General features: G+C 55.7%; 1 protein-coding gene across 20 annotated transcripts in view; it reads right to left on the bottom strand.

Moving 5' to 3' along the window:
• Positions 1-350: 350 nt before the first annotated feature.
• Positions 351-21,638, bottom strand: part of PTK2 (protein tyrosine kinase 2) — a 256,989-nt gene continuing 235,701 nt past the window's right edge. For 19 of the 20 annotated variants that reach the window (XM_053208063.1, XM_053208073.1, XM_053208062.1 and 16 more), the window contains 6 exons: positions 14,600-14,662; positions 10,953-10,992; positions 10,525-10,631; positions 6,085-6,240; positions 4,904-4,984; positions 351-1,598 (listed from right to left, as the gene is read on the bottom strand). In XM_053208063.1, coding sequence (XP_053064038.1) covers positions 1,386-1,598; positions 4,904-4,984; positions 6,085-6,240; positions 10,525-10,631; positions 10,953-10,992; positions 14,600-14,662 — 660 coding nt within the window. In that variant the 3' untranslated portion in view covers positions 351-1,385. Of the gene's footprint in view, positions 1,599-4,903; positions 4,985-6,084; positions 6,241-10,524; positions 10,632-10,952; positions 10,993-14,599; positions 14,663-21,638 lie in introns of those variants that run through there. The other variant, XR_008292471.1, reaches the window with a different exon arrangement.

Here is a 21,638-nt window from a genome sequence, read left to right as displayed (position 1 = left end):
GACTGGGGCGGGTCTGGGGGACCGCGTGCTGACCATTTCCCTAGTGACAGAGCCGGTCACAGCTGTGTCCTCGAGGCCGCGACGCCCGTGAGGACGTCAAGGCCACAGAGGCAACGGCTCCCAGATGGGCATCACTCCTCTCTCGACTTTGCATGTGATAGGCAGAGATGGAAAGAAAGGCCTGATTTGTGTGCGGCCATCCTCCTGTGCTAAAATCCTTGACCGATCTAGAAGACAGGGAAAGAAGGACCAGTAATTGTCGAGAGCTTTCCTGTATGTTACCTGACAAGTCGCCTGAAAACTTTTAAAGGGTCTGAAGGAACCCGAAGAAAGGCTACTACACCGACAACTTTACTGGTAACACCTTTTTAATAGGTCAAAGTGACTGTACAGTTCATTATATTCTTCCTGAGAATAATTTATATCCCCCGACAAACTAAAGGGAGGGTATACTCTTCAAAATTACTTAACAGAATGGATGGTGTAACTGGACATCGAAAGAAAACCAACTCTCTCTGCTTTGCTTACTCGCCTCCTGGGAAGACAGACACAAGGAAGGGTTAGTCAGCTCCAGTGGCTGCAAGATAGTCAACATGGCTTTCGTCTTTCTGTATAAATTATATAAAAATGGAAAACAGGGATGGTTCCAGAACTACTTCTCAATGCACTTTGGAGGTGCTCTGGTGCAAAGCATTTCTGCTTCCAAGAGAAATAACATTGCTACAAAAAACTGGCACGTTATTCTGGTGAAAAAAGACAAAAGTTTTTAGTGTGGTCTATAGCTAGCTTCCAACCGAATCTTCACATATCCAACAGGAAAGTAAAAGGCGGGAAGGACAGAAGGGTGGCTGCTGTTCTGTTTGTTTCTGAAATGACCCAAGTCTCCAAACTATAGCTCTGATGTTCTCTTAGAGCGCTGCTTGCGTATTGCGACGGAAGGGCGTCCTCACAGCAGAAACTCCGGTCTGGCTGGCCACTCTGCACACGCAGAAGAGCTCTCAGCCCCTCGGGTTTCCCAGAATTCTCCTCCCGGTCTCCTCTGCCTGTGCGCAGCTGAGCTGGCTCAGGCCCCGCACGCACGGCCCCGCCTGGGCCGTTTCCACAGAAACACGCCCTCACGGGACGGTCATCTGTTCTTGGTGATTCTTGAAAGCTTCTCACGAACAATGTTCATTCTCAGAAAAATGCCACATCTTGGATCCTGGACTTTTCCGAACACCATGATTAAAGAAAAACAAAACCAAACAACGAACTCAAATCAAATAAGGTTAAATTTGTCCGAGAGAGGTTCTGAACCGGCCGTCAGTCACAGCCCCGGGCGCGGGGGAGCCCCCCGCTGCTGGCGGGGCGCCGGGGCGCGTCCTCCCCGAGGCCCGGGGGGCCCCTCAGCGCGGCCTCGCGTGTCCGAGTGCCCTCAGTCTGGCCTGGTCGATGACGTCGAGTAAGTTCTTGGCGTCCACGGCCAGGGCGTGGGCGGCGGTCAGCATCTGCTTCTTGTGGTCCTGCTGTAGGCTGGTCATGGCGCACCGCTGGGCCAGCTTCATCTTGTTGATGAGCTCGCCCAGGTCGGAGTTCAACAGCTTCTGGGCCATCTCGATCTGGAAGCACAAGAGAGGCGTCAGGACGGGCACGTTCGTTCCGCGCTCCGCTCAGGCAACCCTTATGCACCTGCCTTGGGCGCCTCCGGAGAAGAAACGCTCTTCCCCGTAAACAAACCTGCCCGACGTAGGCGGGGTAAGATCAGCGTCTCCTCTAGGAAACCGGCCGACAGAGTATGCACGCGCCCGTGTGCACCAGCAGCCTCTTTCCACAAAAGCCCTCAGCGACCATGAATCTCAGTGACTGGCAGGACTCTGGCTTCTTGAAGGAATCACAGGTTCTGACGGAACCTCGGAGGCCCCCGGCCTGGCGCCCTCCCGTCGGAGCAGGCAACCGAGACACAAGGAGACGCGCTGAGGTCGCCCAGCTGCCTGGCTTCTGGTTCCAGACAGAAACCTGGGTGTGGACTCGCAGCCTAGTGCTCTTCCTACACGACCAACCGTGGCTCAGGACCTGCCTCTGCTGTGCGAGAAGGACACCCCGGTCCCACCGCGGCCCTCCCAAACTGATGAGAGGCTGGAGCGGGGGCAGCAGTGGCGGAAGAAGCCGCCTCAGGGATCGGGATGCTCTGCTCGGGTGTCTCTCCCTCCCCGTCTGCTTATTCAGCCGGTGACGATTTACTGCTCGGTCCCTTACTGATTACTGTGCACACCTGTACGAGGCACTTGGTGGTGTGGATTAAGGAAGGAAACAGACACACTTGTGTGCGCAGTCTGGTGCGGAGAAGCCTGCGCACAACTACCTCCAATACGCTGGGATGAATCCACAATGGAAAGACACAATCCATTCGTTCTGGGAGGGTCAGGAGACTTCACAGAGAATGACTGTACAAGGAGGCTGGCTCCCTCACAAGCCGTGACAGGTTACCTCCGTCCCGCTGGGACAATGGGAGGCCTAGGAGATTTTTAGCGAGGGGAATGCCATCGTCCGGAGAGGAATTCTGGCAACAGGGCCCTGGTGGCCGTGTGGGAGTGGGAGGGAGGGGCGGGAGAGCCACGGGCAGAGGAGGCAGCTCAGAGACTGTGGTGGGAACTGAGGGGAGGGGGGCGGTGGAGGGGAGGACGGAGAGGCCCAGCCTGCGGCGTGATGCCCACAGGTGAGCGGCTGCTTGTGTGTGTGTGTGTGGGGGGGGGGGGGGCGGGGGTGGGTGGGGAGGAGGGGGTTCCCGGAGGCAGGGGTGGCAAGGGCGTGGTGGCCCCAGCAACTGGGAGCAAAACCAGGAGCAGAATGTCCTGCTGAAGGCAGACATCCAACAGCTCAGGCAGAGGTCCCACCGGAGGCATCAGATATTTGCATCCACGTAAGGGGCGGAGAGCCACCAAGGAGAAAAAGCGTTCTGTAAGACCAGGGTGTGCGGCACCTTTGGGCCACGCTCGGGGCAGCCAAGAAGAGGAACCAGAGCAGGGTGTGGGCCCGAGACACGTGAAGGAGGGTGGCTCTGAAGCCCGCGGGGGCCTCGCAGACGAGCCAGGATGGGGGCTCGGGGGGCACGGTCGCCGGTGGCCCCAGGCAGCCGCAGGGAAGGAATGGGGACGATCTGGCCCAGGAGGACCGGCCGCTCTCTCAGGAAGCACGAGGGGACAGAGGGACCGGGGAAGGCGGAAGCAAGATCAAATAAGGCTTCCCTTCTTCTTTTAAAAAGCAATAATCCACAGAAAATGTGTATGCGAGAGCAAGTGGCACAGAAGCCTCAAGGCAGCGGAGAGGCAGCTTCAGGCTTTATCGGCCGAAGTAAGAAGTTAGAAATGGCTCTGGCAGAACACTTATGGCAGGATACCACTTTCTGGCCTCTGGCACTGGAACTTTCCCCCTTTTGGCAAAACTCTCGCTCGTTGTGGAAGCGACCAATTAAAGTCCCGACGAGGCAGACGAGCCAGCTAGCGCCCAACCGGCTAGGAATACACAGGTACTCCGCTCAGGTGACCCGAGGTCCTTTGCAAGGGAAGCATGGATACGGGCTGTGCCAGTTCAAGACGGGCGTCACCCGGACACCAGGAGCCTCGGACACAATGTCCCGAGAAGAACTCGACCTCGATCTCATCAGGAGGGAACGTCAGTCTTCGCACAAAACCCCTCAACTCCTCTCTGGGAATAAATACTCTCCAAGGTAACTGGCCTACAGCCTTCCAAGACGCTGACGGCAGAAAGACGGAGTCTGAGGCCCTACTCGAGGCGGAAGGGGGCTAACAGACTGTCGCGGGGCGTCACGTCAGAGCTCTGCTGGCTGTGGACCAGACGGTGAGACAATGCGGGGCGCTGGCGGCCCAGGCTGCTGGAACCCGACAGCGTGTGAGAACCGCCTCCCGATGGAGATACAGATGGAAACACTGAGGGTCAAACGGTTCACAGGAAGGAGACCGTGTGGTGACAACCAGAGACCGAGGACACAGATGTGAGACAACGTTAAAAGGCAGCGACACTAGGTGGAGAATGTTCGGGAATTCTCTGCACTATTCCTGCCACTTTTAAGTCTGACATCATTTCAAATAGAAACTAAGAAGACAAATGAGAACAGAGCCTGCTGGGCTGCAGGGCTAGGGACAGTGGGAAGGTAGGTGCAGGAGCTGGGAGGTGTGGGGACAGAGTAAGAAGGGGGAGCAAGGCTGGGGCAGCCTCGGACTCTGGGGGACAGAGCCACATGCGCGTGTGGCCCGGGCGGCATCCACCTCTGGAGGAGACGGGGGGCCCCTCTGGAGGACGGAGCACACCCTGGAGGCCGGCACAGCCGGGTGCTTTATGAAAACGATGCAGCTGTGTCTGCTCATCTGTTAGTCAACACATGATGCACAATGGCCAAAGACGGCAAAAATGAGGATTACTGCTGAGAGACCGGGTTTTAGGTGAACTGTGATTCCTTAAAAAAATTTTAAAACACATGTTTTCAGTCAAAAGGCACTTTTCGGTATCACTACTCTACGTGGAAAGCCGGCACCGTGTGCAGACTGATTTTTTCAGGAGAATTCAAGGGAGGAGGGTGGGCTGCCTCTCCCGGCTCATTTCCGTTGTCCTCCGGCCTCTCCCCGAGCTGGCGCTGGAGGACGTGGCCCTCACCCAGCCCTGCACCCGTGCTCCCCACCGTCCCCTACGAGCCGCCCGTCTTTTGGGCCCCGCCTCGGCGGCTGTGGAGCAGCAGCGGAGCGGGACCTGACCGAGCCCGGTGGGTGCCGGCCCACGCTGCCTCCACGGTGAACGGCCACGTCCTGGCAGGCAAGCCACAGCCCCCGGGCCTCGCTGGTGGAAGGCCACGACCTCAGAGCGCGTCCTGCCCGCACTGCCAGCGCAGGAAGGGGGCGCCGTGTCCTACCTCTCGGTGAGTGCTGGCTGGCAGGACCGGAAGGGTCTCGTCCACGGTGGCCAGTAATGTCCGCAGGGCCAGGCCGACCTCCTAGCAGACAAGACCACACCCGTGTCAGAGCACACGCAAGGACTCCCACACCGGCAGCGCCCCTCCCCTCGGTGACAGGCCTTGTTTCCTTTCTAACACCGCACGGACATTTCCGTATTTCTTTTCCTCAGCACTGAGCCCGATCCGAAGTTATCAGGAATTTCTAACACTCAGATCTCTGAACGCTCAGGATGTGGTCCCTGGCGGGACGATCGGCCAGCCTCGAAGAGGAAGGACATCCTGACGGCCGCCACGGCGTGGGCGAGCCTGTACAGCACGGTGCTCAGCGGCATAGGCCCGCCCCGAAAGGGGAGATGGGGCACCAGGCCCCCGGGGTCGCCACGTTCACGGGGACGCCGCCAGTTTTGCAAGGTGAGGAGAGTCTTGGAGGCCAGCCGTCTAACGGCGTGAACGAACTTAACACCGGTGTAGACCTCGTGGTGGCTAGGAAGGCAGATTTTGTGTTTCACGTGTTTTACCACAATTTTAAAAGAAGCGTCTTCAAGCGCACGTTTTGGAAATCCAGGCTTAGAGCCAAGCTTTACGGCGCTCCTTGCACTGCGGACACCCCTGAGCCTGCCCAGTGCCCTGCTCCGTGGGGGCCTGGCATCGCTTTTCAGAGCCTCTGGCACTCTCTTCCAGGACACCACGCCCCTGAACACAGCCTGGAAAGGCGAGGCTAGGCTAGCAGCAGGACGTTTTCATTTCTGTCTGACCCTCGTTAGAAAAGGCTCAGAGAGCACCCACACTTCAGAGAGCTGAAGGAAACAGCACAGCCAAAGCCCCCGACATCCCTCTCCAGGACGGCCCCTTCCCCGGACAGCGTCTGAAGGACAACCGGTCTCCCGCGTGCGCGAGCTGGTGCTCCCACGGCAGAGCCGCGTGTCCCGAAGGCGCGCACAGCGCTGGCCCGCCTGCTTTCACGCTTCACGCTACAGGCTGGTCCGTATGTGTGAGCAGCAACTACTACAGGACCCACAGTTCATCCTGACTCAGCACGGTCACTGTGCGGGACCCTCACACACGGCTCCTGAAGCGCCAGGTCTGACTCCGAGGGTCCCCGCACCTTCCGCGGGAGTGGGCACGCAACTGTGGTTTACCTTCACCATGGGAACGTACTCCTCCGGGGGGGCTGGCTGGATCTTGCTGGACATTTCGATGACAGCCTTCACCAGGCCCGTCACATTCTCGTACACCCTGTCGTTGGACCGGTCCAGGTTGGCAGTGGGCGGGGGGCTGATTTCCTGGGGCTGAAGCTGCAACACAGAAGCTGCCGTCACCTCGCCAGCCCCCACTAGGTGGCAGCACATCCCTGCAGCTGGGCGGGGGCGGGGGTGGGGGAGGCGGGAGGTGGTCTTTAAAAGAGATCAAAGCAGATCACCCCGAGTTTTTTGGTCTGACCGGGCTACGGCTCACTTGGAGGATGACAGGAGACTAACCCATCCACGTGACAAGGGTCCGAGGCAATAATTTTTTTATAACTTTGAGCTCAGTTAAAGGGAAGGAGATGGCATCACACACGTTATACTAAAAGCCCCAGATTCTTCCAGAGAAGTGATTCAAGGCCCCTCCACCATCATTCGCCAAGAAAGAATTCACGTATTTGGCATCTCTCTGAGGATTTCAGAGGAAGCTGGTCGAGTGTTCTACGTCAGGGGGACTCCTGCAGGAAGTAAGAGCTAGGGCTCAGCGTGGCTGTCTCCACACCACCGAACTTCGGAAACGTGTGTGTTCCCTGCACGACTGTTAGGAGCCGGCAGGTGCAAGTCTGTGAAGCGACACCAATGCTGGCAGGTGTTGCCGCCGGGAGCCCAGCGCTGCCCTCGAGGGTGGTGGGGCCTCAGCTCCTCACCTGGCCGCGTGGCGACGGTGACATAAAGGGGCTCATGTGCAGGCGCCCACCCCAGGGCCCGGGCACAGAGACACCACGAATGGGACCCAGGATGAGCCGGACTCCGACCGGAGGCGGGCGAGCGCAGGGTCTGCAGAAAGTCCCCAGCGGCATTTAATGGCCCAAGGTGGCAAGAGCAGGCACGGAACGGCAGTCTGTGTGTTTAAGAAGACTCAACCACAGCAGGTGACAGCAGCTGTTTGCTGCTGGGTCTGCGGCCAGCGCTCGGTCCACACCTCTAGGGGCCACTCTGCACCCTCGGGCTGACTCTGTCCGAGGGGCCTGGGACCTGGCTGTTCCGAGTTTGGGATTCTCTCTCTCTGCCCCTCCCTGCCTTGGGCTCTCTCTCTCTCTCTCTCTCAAAAAATAAATAAGTTTTGGGACATGGGACAGATGTGGACAGGAATAGTCAGTCACTGCAAAGATGCTCATGTCCCAGTCTCTGGCAGGTAAAAGGCTGTTTTTGGTGAGGAGCCCGGCAAAAGTGCCCCCCCCCCCCCCAGGCTTCCTGATCTCTGCTAGAGTCACATGCAGAGCGCTAGGTGTGAAGGAGTGGGACAGACACACAGACACGATGTGCTTACCCTCCATGGCTATTGTTGAACGGGAGGTGAGGAAAAGTTAGAGAAATTTATCAGAGAAAGGGAAAAAAGAAAAACAGTATTAATAAAGGCAGCAGACAAAACCCCCACAAAAACACACGAGCAGAACCGGAAGGAGCGAGTCTGCAGCCTGCCCGCGGCCCTCGCTGCCGGTTGTCTAAGCACAGCAGCGGGCCGGCCAGGTGCCCGCACACTCAGTCACGAGGCCCGCCACACACCGGGCTGGTCTGCACGGAGTGAGTGAGACAAACACGCAAAGCCTGAGAGGGACAATCTGGTAGCCGTGCGAGAAGCAAAGCACTAGGGACTTCAGAGAGAAAGGCACCGGAATATGCTCGCTGTCACTGAGAACCGCCCGCTGGGCTTCCGGGCCATCAGGAGAGGCTGTCAACCTCGCTCCCCAAGTCCGGCCCCCGGTGCCCTCAAAAACGGGCTTTGTCGTTAGCCCTAGCACCAGAATAAAGACCCCTGGCTTGGGGCTGCGTTTAGAGACATCAGACGCTTATTTTAAAAACAAAAACGGGTGCCTGGGTGGCTCAGTTTGTCAAGTGTCCGACTTCAGTTCAGGTCATGATCTCACAGTTTGTGAGTTTGAGCCCTGCATTGGGCTCTGTGCTGACAGCTCAGAGCCTGGAGGCGGCTTCGGATTCTGTGTCTCCTGTCTCTGCCCACTGCCCCCTCCACCCTGCTTGCCCTCTGTCTCTCTCTCTCTCTCTCAAAAAAAAAAAAAAAAAAAAAAGATTAAAAATAAATTTTAAAGAAAACAAAACAAACCCTTCTTTTGAGCCAATTCTTATGGTTTAAGGCTCCCTTATTTGAAAGTCACAACTTTTATTTAATGCTTTTTCTTCTACACAGCTTACACCAAGGCTATCCTATTGTAACTTAAAAGATCAAGCTAACTGGGGAAAGGTAGCTGTCTTGCTTCTTCCTTAGAATCATCCGGAACAAGGGTACCCTGTGGTATAAGAGTTAGGCAGAATCTTAAACTTCCAGGTACAACCCTCCACAGTGTTTCCCCTGCATTAGAAAGAGGGAGGTTGTTCCTAACTGCATCACTTCAAAGACGACATCCGTCTCTTACTTCCTGCGCCGAGTCATGTGCAGCCCTGTGACGTCGGCCACGCCCAGACCACACCAACATAAAGGCACAGTTTCCTGAAGAGCAGCCACAGGCAGGGCTCCGTCAGGAAGAACCGCCACCATTCTGGACTCTCGGAGGCAAAGGCTGCTTTATGCTAACCCATCCAGAGCTTCCGTTCTGTATTTGCCCTTCGCCCAAGGCGGGTCACAGCAGCACAGTCTCAGCGCTTCCAGGGACCATGCACAGTGACCTTCCCGAAGCAACAGCTTCGTTTGGACAGGCATCTGTTCCTGGGTTCCTATTTTCTGGAGCCTGACAACTTGGAGACCCTTGGCGGGTACTTAGGATAAAGTGGCACCCTGTAGAGACATCAACAGTTCCAATGGCTCAGGTGGGAGCTTAAAGCCTCAGAGAATCCAGAATCAAAACAAAGCCACCGAAGAGACACCGATGTCTGGCTAAACGTTACCTGGATGAACTACATCTAAAGAGGAGTGTTTTTGTGTTAAAACAGTATTGCTCTTTGAGGCTGGATTCAGTAACCCCCACCAAACAGGTGGATAAGGAAGATAATACTTCATACTCCTTATTTAAAAAATCTTTGCTTAATACATTGTAAGTGGGCATACTATTTCCGTGAAGATTTCCACCTATTGGTGTATCAGAATACCCTGTGGGGTGCTGGCGCTGGAAGAGTCGTGGGAGGTGCCCCCACCACCAGCTGGGGAAACCGCAGAGGCCAAGCCCCTGGGCCCCGAACCAGGAGCAGCACTGACTGCCAGGGGCGCCCCGGGCCCAGCGGTACCTGGGCTGCGTCCCGCAGAGGGGAGGCTGGTCTGGCTGGGTTCACTCCCCGGTCCCTGCCCTGTGTCTGCAGGTGGCATCTTCTCTCCCTCCAGCTACCTCCTGACCCCAACATGGCAACATACCTGTTCTCTCTGGAAATCAGCATGTTGGCTAAAGGCTGGCTCGGCTGGGGAGCCTGTAACCTTGAACACACCCTCTAACCTCTGTGAAGCTTGCGGTCTCGTGTGAAAGGCGGAAACAACAATCAGAGCACTGATCCTGAGGGAGGCTGGCGTGAGGGCAGGTCCTGGCACAGCGTGCATGCAGGTAGGGCGCCCGGTGAAGGTGGGTATCGGTGAGACAGCGTCTTTTGACGGAGAACACAGTTCCCGACTCTAAGATGCCGTCCTCTGCAGGAGGCACTTTTGTATGTTCCTCTAGGGAAAGCAAAGCTGCCAACTGGACCAGCGCGTCCCCTGACCACAGAGATACTAGAACGTGAAAACAAGGTGTAGCAGACTTGGGAAACAGGATACACTTTGAGAGGAAGACCCTCTCACGGAACGGCAGAGAACCCTTGCCTTTGCTTCTGTGGGAGAGGACGGCTGCCCGCGGGAGACCCGGGGCCCGACGCTGCGGGGCTGGCTGGAGCCGGGGTGGGGGGCTCGGGAACCCCGACGGCCCCAGTCCCAGCCGGCAGGGCAGGTGGCGCGTGAGGGCGCCTGAGCCGCACGCTGCCTTGCCCGGGGCTGGGTCCACGCGGCACACGCGCTTCTGCACGTGTGGTCCCGCCTCCGTCTGGAAAACGGTGGCAGTTTCCCACCACTTGGAGACTGAGGGGCCTGCGGAAGGTCTCCCCCAGAGGCACCCTGGTTCAATTGCTTTTTAAAACCAGAAACCATCCTAGCGCTTTATTCCAAAGAACCACTCTGCCTGATCAGAGGGAAACTACCTAGGAGGCTGAGCTCTGACTGAGGCCCTAGAATCTACCACGTGAGAGAAAGACAGAAAAGACAGGCTCCCGTCAAGCTTGTTCCCGCCTCCTGGACGGGTTCAGAGCCACACCAGACGGACGCCTGGGGCCCACGGCGGTGCCACTCTGCTCGTCCCGTCCTCGGCACTGACTCTGCTTCGTGTCACAGGTCACCGACCCGGAGCAAGAGGCTCGGACGCTCACCTTGACGCCCTCGTTGTAACTGTCCCCGGGGCTGCTGAGGCTGGCGAGGCTGCCCAGGTGACCGGGGGCTCCAGGCCGCGGCGGTTTCTTTGGCGGAGCTGCGGGGTCTGGGAAAGGGAAGGTGTCCCCGTAAGTGACGTACAGTAACACACGGCCCAGACAGACACTGAACACGGGTTCGTGCTTCTGTCACACACACTAATCTTGGAGGGCACCCCGTGGAGGCGTTTCTGACGCATCGGCGGGAAGGTCTGTTTTCCGATACGCTAGGCAGGGGCTGAGTTTGGTAAACATCATACTTGCTTTGGTCCACAGAGGAAAACGGGTTACAAAGTCATGAGATACTCCAAAGCTAAGAAACGATATCCAGGTAAAACCCACTCCCCTCCACATTGTAAAAACTTGACAGATGTCACGTCTTCACTTACCTGGTTTACCCACAGGCTGATAGATGTGTTGGTTTCCCGTCTGTGGGAAGAGAAGAGGTCGGTCACTGTGCCAGTGGGCACCATGGGGCGATGGCCTTCCCTCCCCTTCCGTCCCCTTGAACGTCTGTGCTAAGCGCTGGGCTCTGAGACCAGCGAGACGGGGGTGGGGTGGGGGGCTGCCTTCAAGGCCTAGGTGGGTGGGGATCAGGAAAAAGCAAAGCTGCCAGCAGGGTGTGGGATACACAGGAGCGTGGACGGGAGCGGTCACGGACAACTTAAAATTTCCTTCAGAAAAACTACGTCTCCGGATGCCTCCAGCCTCCACCTTTCAGGAGCACAGATCCAGGCCTCCCCAGCGTCGGGTCCGTTGCTCAGGAAGCCCCCTCCCTCCCTCCCTCCCTCCCGCTGGTCCTCCTCACAAGCAGGGGTGCGATCAGGAACGGTGACAGTGGGAGGACACTGTGGCGCTGGGGTGTCACTGTCACCCAGGGCCTGCTGCTACAGAGCCACCGGGTCCCCACCGGGCTCCCGGCCCAGACGAGAAGCCAAAGCACAACCGGAAGTTCCGCCCAGGGACACCATCAAAGACTGTTCCGCTCAAGGCCAGGCCTGCCGTGCACTGTCACACCTGCGGTCCCCCGGACACAACCTACCCCGGGACGAAATGAAAGCCGTCTTTTTATGCCTACACTCTACCTCTGGAGAGAGAGACTTACCTTGCTCAATTTAAGATAGTAAACTAGTTGCCAAATACACGTATTTTAAGGTGCTTCACTCTGTAATGTGAAGGAATCTACCTCTTTAAGACACAAAGACTAGCAAGTGGGGCACGCGATTAAAACTGGCCTTCTGGGGGCGCCTGGGTGGCGCAGTCGGTTAAGCGTCCGACTTCAGCCAGGTCACGATCTCGCGGTCCGTGAGTTTGAGCCCCGTGTCGGGCTCTGGGCTGATGGCTCGGAGCCTGGAGCCCGTTTCCGATTCTGTGTCTCCCTCTCTCTCTGCCCCTCCCCCGTTCATGCTCTGTCTCTCTCTGTCCCAAAAATAAATAAAAACGTTGAAAAAAAAATTTTAAATAAAAAAAAAAAAACCACAAAAAACTGGCCTTCTGGAACCACACACACTTCCACACCCCTGGTCTTAGACACTCACAAACCTGTATGGTGTGAAGAAGGAGGTCTCCCTGACAACCCGTTCAGTGTAGCACTGTACAGTTAACCTATTTATTTTGAGAGAGAGCAGGCACAAGTGGGGGAGGGGCGGGGGGGGGGGGTTCCTAAACAGGCGCCTTGCTGTCAGCGCAGAGCCCGGTGCAGGGGCTCGAACTCACGAACCGTGAGATCATGACCTGAGCTGAAGTTGTGTCAGATGCTCAAACGACTGAGCCACCCAGGCACCTCTAACCTATCATTTACTTGACAGCTACTGAACGGCTCTGCTCCAGGCACAAAACGAGCCCCTCCCCTCCCCTTGTGAAGCAGACAGTGTAAATGTAACCCAGGGAGCAAGACAGTAACAGCAGGTGCACATGACAGCACATTGCCAAGCCCGGTGGAAAAGGGAGAGGAGGACGGGGGCGGGGGGAGGGGGGAGGGAAGGACACCGCAGGTTTCAGTAGGAAGATCAGGCCTTCTGAGAATGTGATCTGTGAGCACAGACTTGGGGTGGGGGAAGCCGTGAAGAACTCTGGGAGGGGCGTGGCCCAGAGACAGGGGATCCCCTGGCAGGGGCAAACAGCACGTGAAGAACCAGGCAGCCAAGGGAGCCAGAGGATGAGCGATGGTGGAAAAATGCAGGAAAACGTGGCCAAAAACTCTAAAAGTGGACACAGTCTGTGAGTTATGTTGTGCTTCCCGATCCAGGCAGTAAAATACACATACTTAAAAAGAGTTAAAACACAGAATTTTCTGGTTGATACTCAGGTAGCAAGGAAAAGTCCAATTAACTAGAAAATTCTATTCTAAGAACATTCTGGGTTAATTCAACAAATCTGTGTACCATGCACTGTGCTAGGCAATCCCACAGGTTGGCTCTGGAGGGGAGGCTCAGCAAAGTCTCTGCCTTCGCAAGTCCTATGGACGAGCCCGCGGCCAGGCTGTGCTCTGGCTGTGCCGTGTATCCAGCCACGGGCCCTGGGCCTCGGAGGAGTCATTCAACTGTCTGGGGCTTTGCGTTTCCGGTTTGTTAACTGAGGCTGGTAACATTTACCTAACACAGAGTTGTCACAAAAGGAACATGCCGTCAGCCTGTGTATTATTTTGAAAAGCCAAACACTTTCTACTTTCTATGCACACTGATGGGGTCGATTTCCACTGGCCAGTTATCAGTGTTTGTTCACTGTCTCATTCCTCCTTACAATCTCAGTCTTCCAGCCGAAGAGTTCTCCCTGAAACCATGGTGCATTTTCCAAAGGGTTAAGTTGGAGCGTTGTAAGAGGTGGGCCAAACCAGATTGTCGTCTCTAGCGAAGAAGGGCTGACGGGAGACGGAACACCGCCACGGTCGCGGGCGTTCTCAGCACCCCCGCGGGAAGCGACCACGACCTGAACTACACCCCTTGAAGTGAGCCATCATGTTGGCAAGTGCGCAGTCTGGCATCTGGCACCGCGACAGGTGACCGTGGCCTGGTTTTCTAGGAGCCTCGGTTTACTCCTCTGTGGGGTGCGTGGCACCAGTCCTGACTACAGGAGAGCTGAGGCTTCAGGGAGGGGGCCTGAGGACGGCACTCGGCACGGCTCCTTCTCATCGGTACTAAGCCCCCGGGCCCAGCAAATGCTCCGGGACCGCCAGTGGACCTGTCCCGCGCCGTCCATTCCACGGGGTGCTTCTGGAGAACCCTTCTAAGATCCAGGCGCAGCTCCCTCCCTTATGTGCCCACTCCACGCACCGTCTGGGGGCCTGCTATGCGCCCCATGCTGGAACACACACAGTTGCCTTTTCTAGCAAAATTTCCTATTAGTGGTGCTCTCAATAGCCGCTTCCTTGAAAGGGGTTGACGTGCGTGCTGATCCTCAGCCTTACCACCTTAAGACAGACTGCCTGTCGCTCGTTAAGCTTTCCACTCTACGGAAGGAGACCTGTGTGCCGAGTAACTGGTCGTGTGACTTGCTGCTCGTGAATCAGCAACGTCCAAGATTCTGCCCACAGAGCCCGCTGTACCAGCACATTGTGACGGGAAAGGCCCAATCTTCCCACGCTGGTGACTGAGCGCATCCTGTAGGGGCCAAGTGTCAGGGGCAGCTGGATCTCACGGTACAGATTGGAGAAGCCTTATTAGGGTGAACATCCATAGGTCTGTCACCCGGCAGGCACAGGTTTCTCTGTTGTACTGGGAACTTCTTTGACTGTTTAAAGAAATCTGCTTTTATTTTGCTCAGATACCTGCTGATGGAAATAAAACCATTTGACCCGTTCTCCCTAAAAGATCAGGGGAATATTTCCAGCAGGCTTTAAGTACATTTGGGATAATCATAAACCAGCTCTTTAAAGAGAATTTAGGCATTGCCCCTCAAAGCACACACAAGAAAAAAGCCTTGCTGTGGAAACTAGAACCATGCACCAAGAGGGCAGAACTAGCGAACGACAGCTTATGTGCAGCGACAGCATGCATATCTCCCGAGTCTTCCTGGCGGAAACCCAGCAGCTGCTTACCGGGCCCTGAAGACTCCCGTCCTCCCTGTCGATGCTGCCTCGAGAGAGCCGCACGTCGGGTTTCTATGGCAAAGGAAACAAAATCGGACAGGTTCATCCCTGCTTTGAAAATCACGGACATATTCTGTATTAAGTCCCTTTCTCTTATGACACACGCCGTCGTCTGGACGAGAAGAGTCGCAAGTTCCCCAGTTTCAGAAAAATCCTCAAACCCGGTGGTGACAAACCCAGGTCCGTTGCCCCGGCAAAGCCCCTCTCTCCACGTGCGCGCAGCGCGCAGCGCACGGGAGTGTGCAGAAGCCCCGCGCAGCGCGGTGAAGTCCGCACTTCCCCTCTCTTCCCAGCAGCACAGAGGTTTCTTCCCGGCAGAGAGAACTCCGGCCCAGAGTGGAAAAGAACAAGAACCCCTTCCTGCGTCCTGGCAGAGCAGGGTTCACGTGCACTTGGCTGTACCCCCAAAGCAGCAAACAGTCCAGTCGCACGTCACCCCCCTTCCCCCACCCAACGCATCCGTGATACAGAAACCAGATGGATTGATCCGGATTTAGTATACGTGAGAGTACGCAAATCTCGTGAATCCCACACTACGCAGGGCAGGTTTCGTGCCATCCTGGCCGAGCTTGGCAGAAGGTATGTTCCCCACGAAGACCAGCCTGTGCAGTGGCCTGCCTGGTCCCTGGTCCCTGCCTCCCTCTGTCCGCGTGCTCTGGCCACACACCCCTTCTCGGGGTCGTCGCCTTTGGCTTCCCCCGACAGGACCGCTCAGTTCTTGGTCTACAGATACCCTCTATTTGGCAGGGATCGTGCGGCAATGACTTCCCTCATTCGAAAGAGGACGTCTCGATACGTCATCTGTGTGTCTGTACACCGTGCACCTGCAAGGACCCAGCACCGAGGACACAACCTATAAGCACTTGTGGGGTGTGCGGCGAGGAAGAAATGAGCTCTGTCTCTCCCTTCTTTTAAATGTATGTTTACAAAAACGAACCATGCCATAAAATGTTGCAGCCTCTGTACGACGTTATATAGTGGAAACCGGTAAAAACCACGTTAAAAGGCCGCACAGCATCCCCCAGCATGAAGGCAGTCATAAACACGTGACAATGAGGCACACGGGCTCTGGCATCTGGTTCCCTGGGTTCGGATCAGGCTCCAACCCTTTTGAGCTGTGTGGCCTGGACCTCAATTTCTTCAGCTGCAAAACGGGGCAGTAATAGTACCCACTGCCCAGGCATGATGGGAGGACTAATGCAATTACCACTGGCAAAGTATTAAGTCAGTAGCACAAAAGTGTCAAGTAAAATGAGGAGTTCTGTTACATGGTGGGGCAATCTTCAAATTTCAATTGTATAAACAGTTGTTGATAAACACCTCTGTATGCAAACATTTGACTAAATCCCTGATTATTTCCCTGGACAGATTTCCAAAAAAAAAAAAAAAACTACTGAGTCAGAGGGTTTAAACATTTGGACGGTCCTGGGTCTCAGCTGCCCAAGTGCTGGGCGGTCTGGATGTCCCTCGCCAGCAGGCACCCTGTGCCCTGCCACTAATGACTGTCATTTAAAACGGAGCCAATTCCATCAACAGAATACTGTATCAATCTGCCCTCCTGTCCTAAACATTAGAAATCCCTGCCTCTTCTCACTGGACGCCAGGCTCCGTGAGGGACGGAGGCCACGGCTGTGTGCTTCCCGTGGGGTCTCCAGGACTTGGTAGAAGGCAGGACGCACAGGTGGGGAAATGAAGCATCCACACAACTGCCCTGTGAACAGTGTCCACGGCCCTGGCACAAAGCATTCAGCCTCCCGAAACCCACTCCTTGGCTGGAAAAGCGGCAGACTAATACCCACCTCCCACGGTGAATACAAGGATTACATACGTGCTTGGAACAGTAACGGGCACCATTAGACATTCAGGAAATACCTGCTGCAGGAAAGCTCCACTGAAAATGCAAGGTGGAAAGAAGCTTGTACAGACGAGGAACCTGAAGCTTAGAAGGCAGAATTATAGGCGTACCTCAGAGATACTGCAGGTTTGTTCCAGATCGCCGCAACAAAGCAAAAATCACAATAAAGTGAATCAGATGAATTTTTGGTTCCCTAGTGGCTCTAAAAGTTACGTTTATACTACGCTGTAACGCATGCAATAAATAGCGTTGTGTTTAAAACGCTTGAATTAAAAACTATTCTATTGCTGGGGCACCTGAGTGGCTCAGTTAGTTAAGCGCTGACTCTTGGTTTCAGCACAGGTCATCAACTCACGGTTTGTGGGTTCGAGCCCCATGACGGGCTCTGCACTGACAGCACGGAGCCTGCTTGGGATTCTCTGTGCCCCTCCCTCACTCGCTATCAGATACACTTTAAAAAAAATACTTTATTGCTAAAACATGCTAACCACGTCTACTGACCCTTCCTTTCACGAACGATTTCTCTGGAGCAGGTGATGCTGTTTGACAGCATTTTACCCACAGGACTTCCTTTCCAAGTGGGGACCGTCCTCCAAGCCTTGCCACCGCCTTACCATCTAGGGTTCTGGAATATTCTAAATCCTCTGTTGTCCTTCCAACAATCTCCACGGCATCCTCGCCAGGAGGAGGCTTCCATCCCCAGAAAGCACGTTCTCTGCTCCTCCCCGAGGAGCACCTCCTCGCCCGTCAGCTTTATCCTGAGATGACAGCAGTTCGGTCCCGTCTTCAGGCTCCGCTTCTGATCCCGGCCCTCTGGTCCCCACCGCCTCCGTGGGGCCGTCCTCCGCGGCCGTCCTGAGCCCCTCAAAGTCCTCCACGAGGGTCGGATCCACTTCTTCCAAACTGTTGTCGGTGTTAACGTTTCAACCTCTTCCCACGAAATCACAGGGGTCCTTCGTGGCATCTAGAACAGTGACTGCTTTCCAGAAGGTTTTCAACTTTGCGCGGATCCGTCCGAGGACTCCCTGTCTATGGAAGCTATATCCTTTTTTTTTTTAATTAAAACCTTTTTTAAAAAACATACGTATTTATTTTTTGGGAGAGCGCAAGCGGGGGAGGGTCAGAGCGAGGGGGACGGAGGATCTGTGGCAGGCTCTGTGCTGACAGATGTGGGGAGCCGACGTGGGGCTTGAAATCACCAACCGCGAGGTCGCGACCCGAGCCAAAGTCGGACACGCGACTGACTGAGCCCCCCAGGTGCCCCAAAGCTGTATCCTTACAAAATGTATTTCCTAAGTAAGAAGACTTGCGAGTCAAAAGTTAACTCCTGATTTGTGGGCCGCAGAACGGATGCTGTGCTAGCGGCACGAACACAACGCAAATCTCCGCATCCATCCCTAGCGGGGCTCTGGGGTGGCCAGGCGCCTTGTCAGAAGCAGCAGGACTTTGAAAGGAATCTTTATTTTCTGAGCAGAAGGCCTGGAGGGTGGGCTTCAAATATCTAGTCAGCCGTGTCATGGACAGATGCCCGCCAGCCGGGCTCTGTGGTCTCACCGCTGGGGCACAGGAGGACACCTAGCACCACTCCTCGGGCCCTCATTCCAGCATGGTCACTGGGCACCGGCTCCCTCTTGAAGTCACCAGCCGCGTCGGCCCCTCCCAAGAGAGCCAGCCCGTGCTCCGGGGCTGTCAAGGCAGGCGCCGACTTCTCTTGGCTGCGGAGGTCCGGCACGGCGTCTCCCTCCAGGACCGGGCCGTCTCATCCACACCGAAAACCTGCTGCTTAGTGCAGCCGCCTTCGCTGACTATCTGAGCTCGATCTTCTGGAAAACTGGCTACTTCGTCCCGCACTTGTAGGTTGTGGAGATGGCTTCTTTCCTGAACCCTCCGGAACCAGCCTCTGCTCTCCTCCCGCGGCTCCCTCGCCTCCCCCAGCCGTCGTGGGACGGACGAGAGGGAGGGCCCTGCTCCGGGCCAGGCCTTGGCTTAAGACAACGTCGTGTCTGATCTGATCTCCCATCCGACCACCCGACTTTCTCCGCATCGGCAACGAGGCTGTTTTCCTTCCTTATCATCCGCGCGTTCGCGGGAGAAGCACCTGTACTTTCCTTCAAGAGTGGCTCCTTTGCGCTCACAACTGGGCGAACCCTTTGGTGCAAGAGGCCTCGCTTTCAGCCTGTCTCGGGCTTTGACGCCTTCTCACTGAGCTGAATCACTTCCAGCTTTTGATTTAAAGTGAGACACATGTGACCTTTTCCCCCACGGGGACACCCAGCGGCCACCGCAGGGATATTAACCGGCCTGATGTGAGTGTCGTGTCTCAGGGAACAGGGCTGCTCGAGGACAGCGTGGTCCGTGGGGCCCCAGAACAGTGACAGTCGTAACTTCAAAGATACTGATCGCAGGTCACCGCCACAGAAGTCTGAACCGCCGCGAGAATTACCAAAATGTGACCCAGACACGAAGTGAGCTAATGCTGCCGGGGAAAGTGGCACCGACTGACTTGCTGGACGCGGGGTCGCGTGTGCGCCTTCCATGCGTGAAGAAGACGCGACAGGATGGCGAACGCCCCGAGCTGCCTGAAGCAACATGAGGTGCGTGCAACCAGGCGACAAATACGTGGTTTCTTTTAACCGGAGCAAATGTATCTCTTAAAAAGTTGACTTATTTAGGTCATCTCTATACCCAGCCCGGGCCTCGAACCCACGACCCCAAGACCAAGAGCCGCATGCTCTTCCGGCTGAGCCCACCAGGAGACCCTGACTGGAGGAAACATTTACTTTTTCACTTAAACAAAAGCAACTTCTGTTTCTTATATGCTTGCACAGTTAGGTGCTGTGTCCCATGTGTTTACGTAGGCATTTGGATCTCCAAACGAACCACATGAAACGACTTACTCCTAATGCACAGGAATCCCCTCACATTACACTTTCCCCAACACAGCGTTTCAGTTTCAGCCGAGAAAACCTATCTCTGTAACGCGCACTTGTGTTCCACGAACAGAGGTATGTAAGCTTTTCCACGCAGCCGACAGCCTGTCTCAGAGGCGGGTGCCAGCATGGGGGACTCGAGAGAGCCAACACCGGCCGTCAGAGAGAAGCGGCCGTTCGTGCCTCTGCTCCTGGGTGAGGTGCGTGCAGAACATTCTAGATTTGAAGACAGTAATACAAAAAGAAGAAATTTATATTTGAAATCTTACAGAAATAGGTCACACACATAAAAAATGTTTGGGGCTGGTTATTTGGTTATTTTCCCCATCAGGTACACCTTCTCTCTGTCTTTAGGTATAACTTATATACATTATACACAAGCCCAGTGCGTTTTTATAAATGTGTGCCCCCACCTAACCCAGTACCCAGATCAAGATACTGTGGATACCCAGCAGGCTCCAGTTGAGGCCGGCCTCCGCCTCGCAGAGGGGACCGATCTTCTGACCCGCAGCCAGAGAACTCACGTTCTGCACAGTGCCTCCCCTGTGTCGGGGTCGTGAACGTGATCTCTGTGAGACCCATCCCTGTGGGCGCGAGGAGGGGTCTCGCCCACCGCGACCCGTGTGCAGCGTCCCACTGCGCGACCCCATCTGTTCTGCAGGAAGGGGCAGGTGGGTTACTTCCCGTTGCTGGTACCAAAAAGGACACCGGTGTGAACATTCTGTCCCCTGTGGCCCCGGGCGCTGCGTCCTCACAGGCAGCAGGTGAGGGCTGAAGGCACGGTGTTAGGCTCTGGGGACGCAGCAACCACCAGCCACACCGCGGTCTCTTCTTTCGTGTGCTGTCACTGCACTGTCATCACCTCTGGAATGCAGCCGACACAAGAACACAGGAGGGGCGTGGCCTGGCCCAGCAGAAAAGGGCCAGAGGGGGTCTCGCGGCGTGTCCTTGCCCCCCCACCCCGAACCCCCGCTTGGCGCTCCTCATGCGTAGACTGCCTGGGTCTGTAGGAGGGGGACAAACAGCTCAGACATTCATTTCCTTTTTCGGAAGACAAAGTCGGCTTTATAGAGACAGGCCTTTCTCGCTTTAAAATTAAACTCCTATCTTTAGCGCAGCACCGCATTAGAGGAGTACTGTGCTCGCTGTAAGGAAGACGAGACGGTGACACAGTCAGCCTGTCTTTAAGCCATGCCCAGTAGGAAAGAAAGCCCTCTGAGCAGGCTGATGAGGCCGTGGGCTCTCTCCGGCCAGCCTGTGAGGGCTCCTGCAGGCAAAGGGGCACCCCGGGAGGTCAAGGGCTGGATGGGGAGAGGGCCCACTGCCAGGAGCGAGTGCCTTAGGTCAGGGCTGGGCGGCCAGGGGCAAGCGGGAGAAGGTGAGGGAGCCCTGACCCCCCTGGAGTACGCAAGGAAAGGCAGCAGCCGTATTTACCGGCAGTGACCGCCCTCAACGGTGTCACTCCTAAGAACGGAAGATTCCAGTCGACACCTGTTGATGCTCATCTATTAGAAGACGTTTGGGCGAGATTACTGACAAAGCAACTTGGGAGTCAATCTTTCAAAGGAGAATACAGCTCCTTACCCAGGGGCACAAGCTGGCCCCACAGAAGGGAGTAGGGGTGCTGTGCCTCGCATGGCCCAAGGACCCGTGAGGGCTGGGGATTTGTCACCAGGCCACGATGAGACAGAAACAGAAGGCAAGTATCTTTAAAAAAATTCCAGAGCAATCTGAAATAGTAATTTTTAGGTCTGCTGGAGTTCTTATAGACAAACTTGGCTCATGTTCTGCATGTTAAAAAAACCTGTTTTGTCTTTTCTAGTACTTGTTTTTATTTTATTTTACAAGGGTATCAGGCCTACAGCGGTTTAGGAAAAAGCCCCAAAACAGACCCTCCGTCCCTGACCACTGGGGAAGCCTGCAGTGGGCTGCCTCCTGCCCAGGGCCCCACATCCTGGGAGGAACACTCGGGCCTTGTTAGCCATCTGCTGAAAATAGTCCACTTGTGGGCGCTCCGCCAACAGCAAAGAGGGATTAAGGCTTTATTTATAACAGCAAGCAAAGCCAGTAAAAGCACGTTCCGCTCCCTGGTGATGGCTGCAGTGCTCCGCTGCAGAATCCCCACAGGTGGCTCAAACCTCCCACTCGACCTATTCTCTTAGCGTTGGCTCAGGAGAGGCCAGAGGTGTTCTGGGACCGTCCT

The sequence above is a fragment of the Acinonyx jubatus genome, chromosome F2 (genome assembly GCF_027475565.1).
Source record: "Acinonyx jubatus isolate Ajub_Pintada_27869175 chromosome F2, VMU_Ajub_asm_v1.0, whole genome shotgun sequence".
Lineage (NCBI taxonomy): Eukaryota > Metazoa > Chordata > Mammalia > Carnivora > Felidae > Acinonyx > Acinonyx jubatus.
The sequence above is the reverse complement of the archived record's forward strand: the minus strand, read 5'-3'. Positions and strand labels throughout refer to the sequence as shown.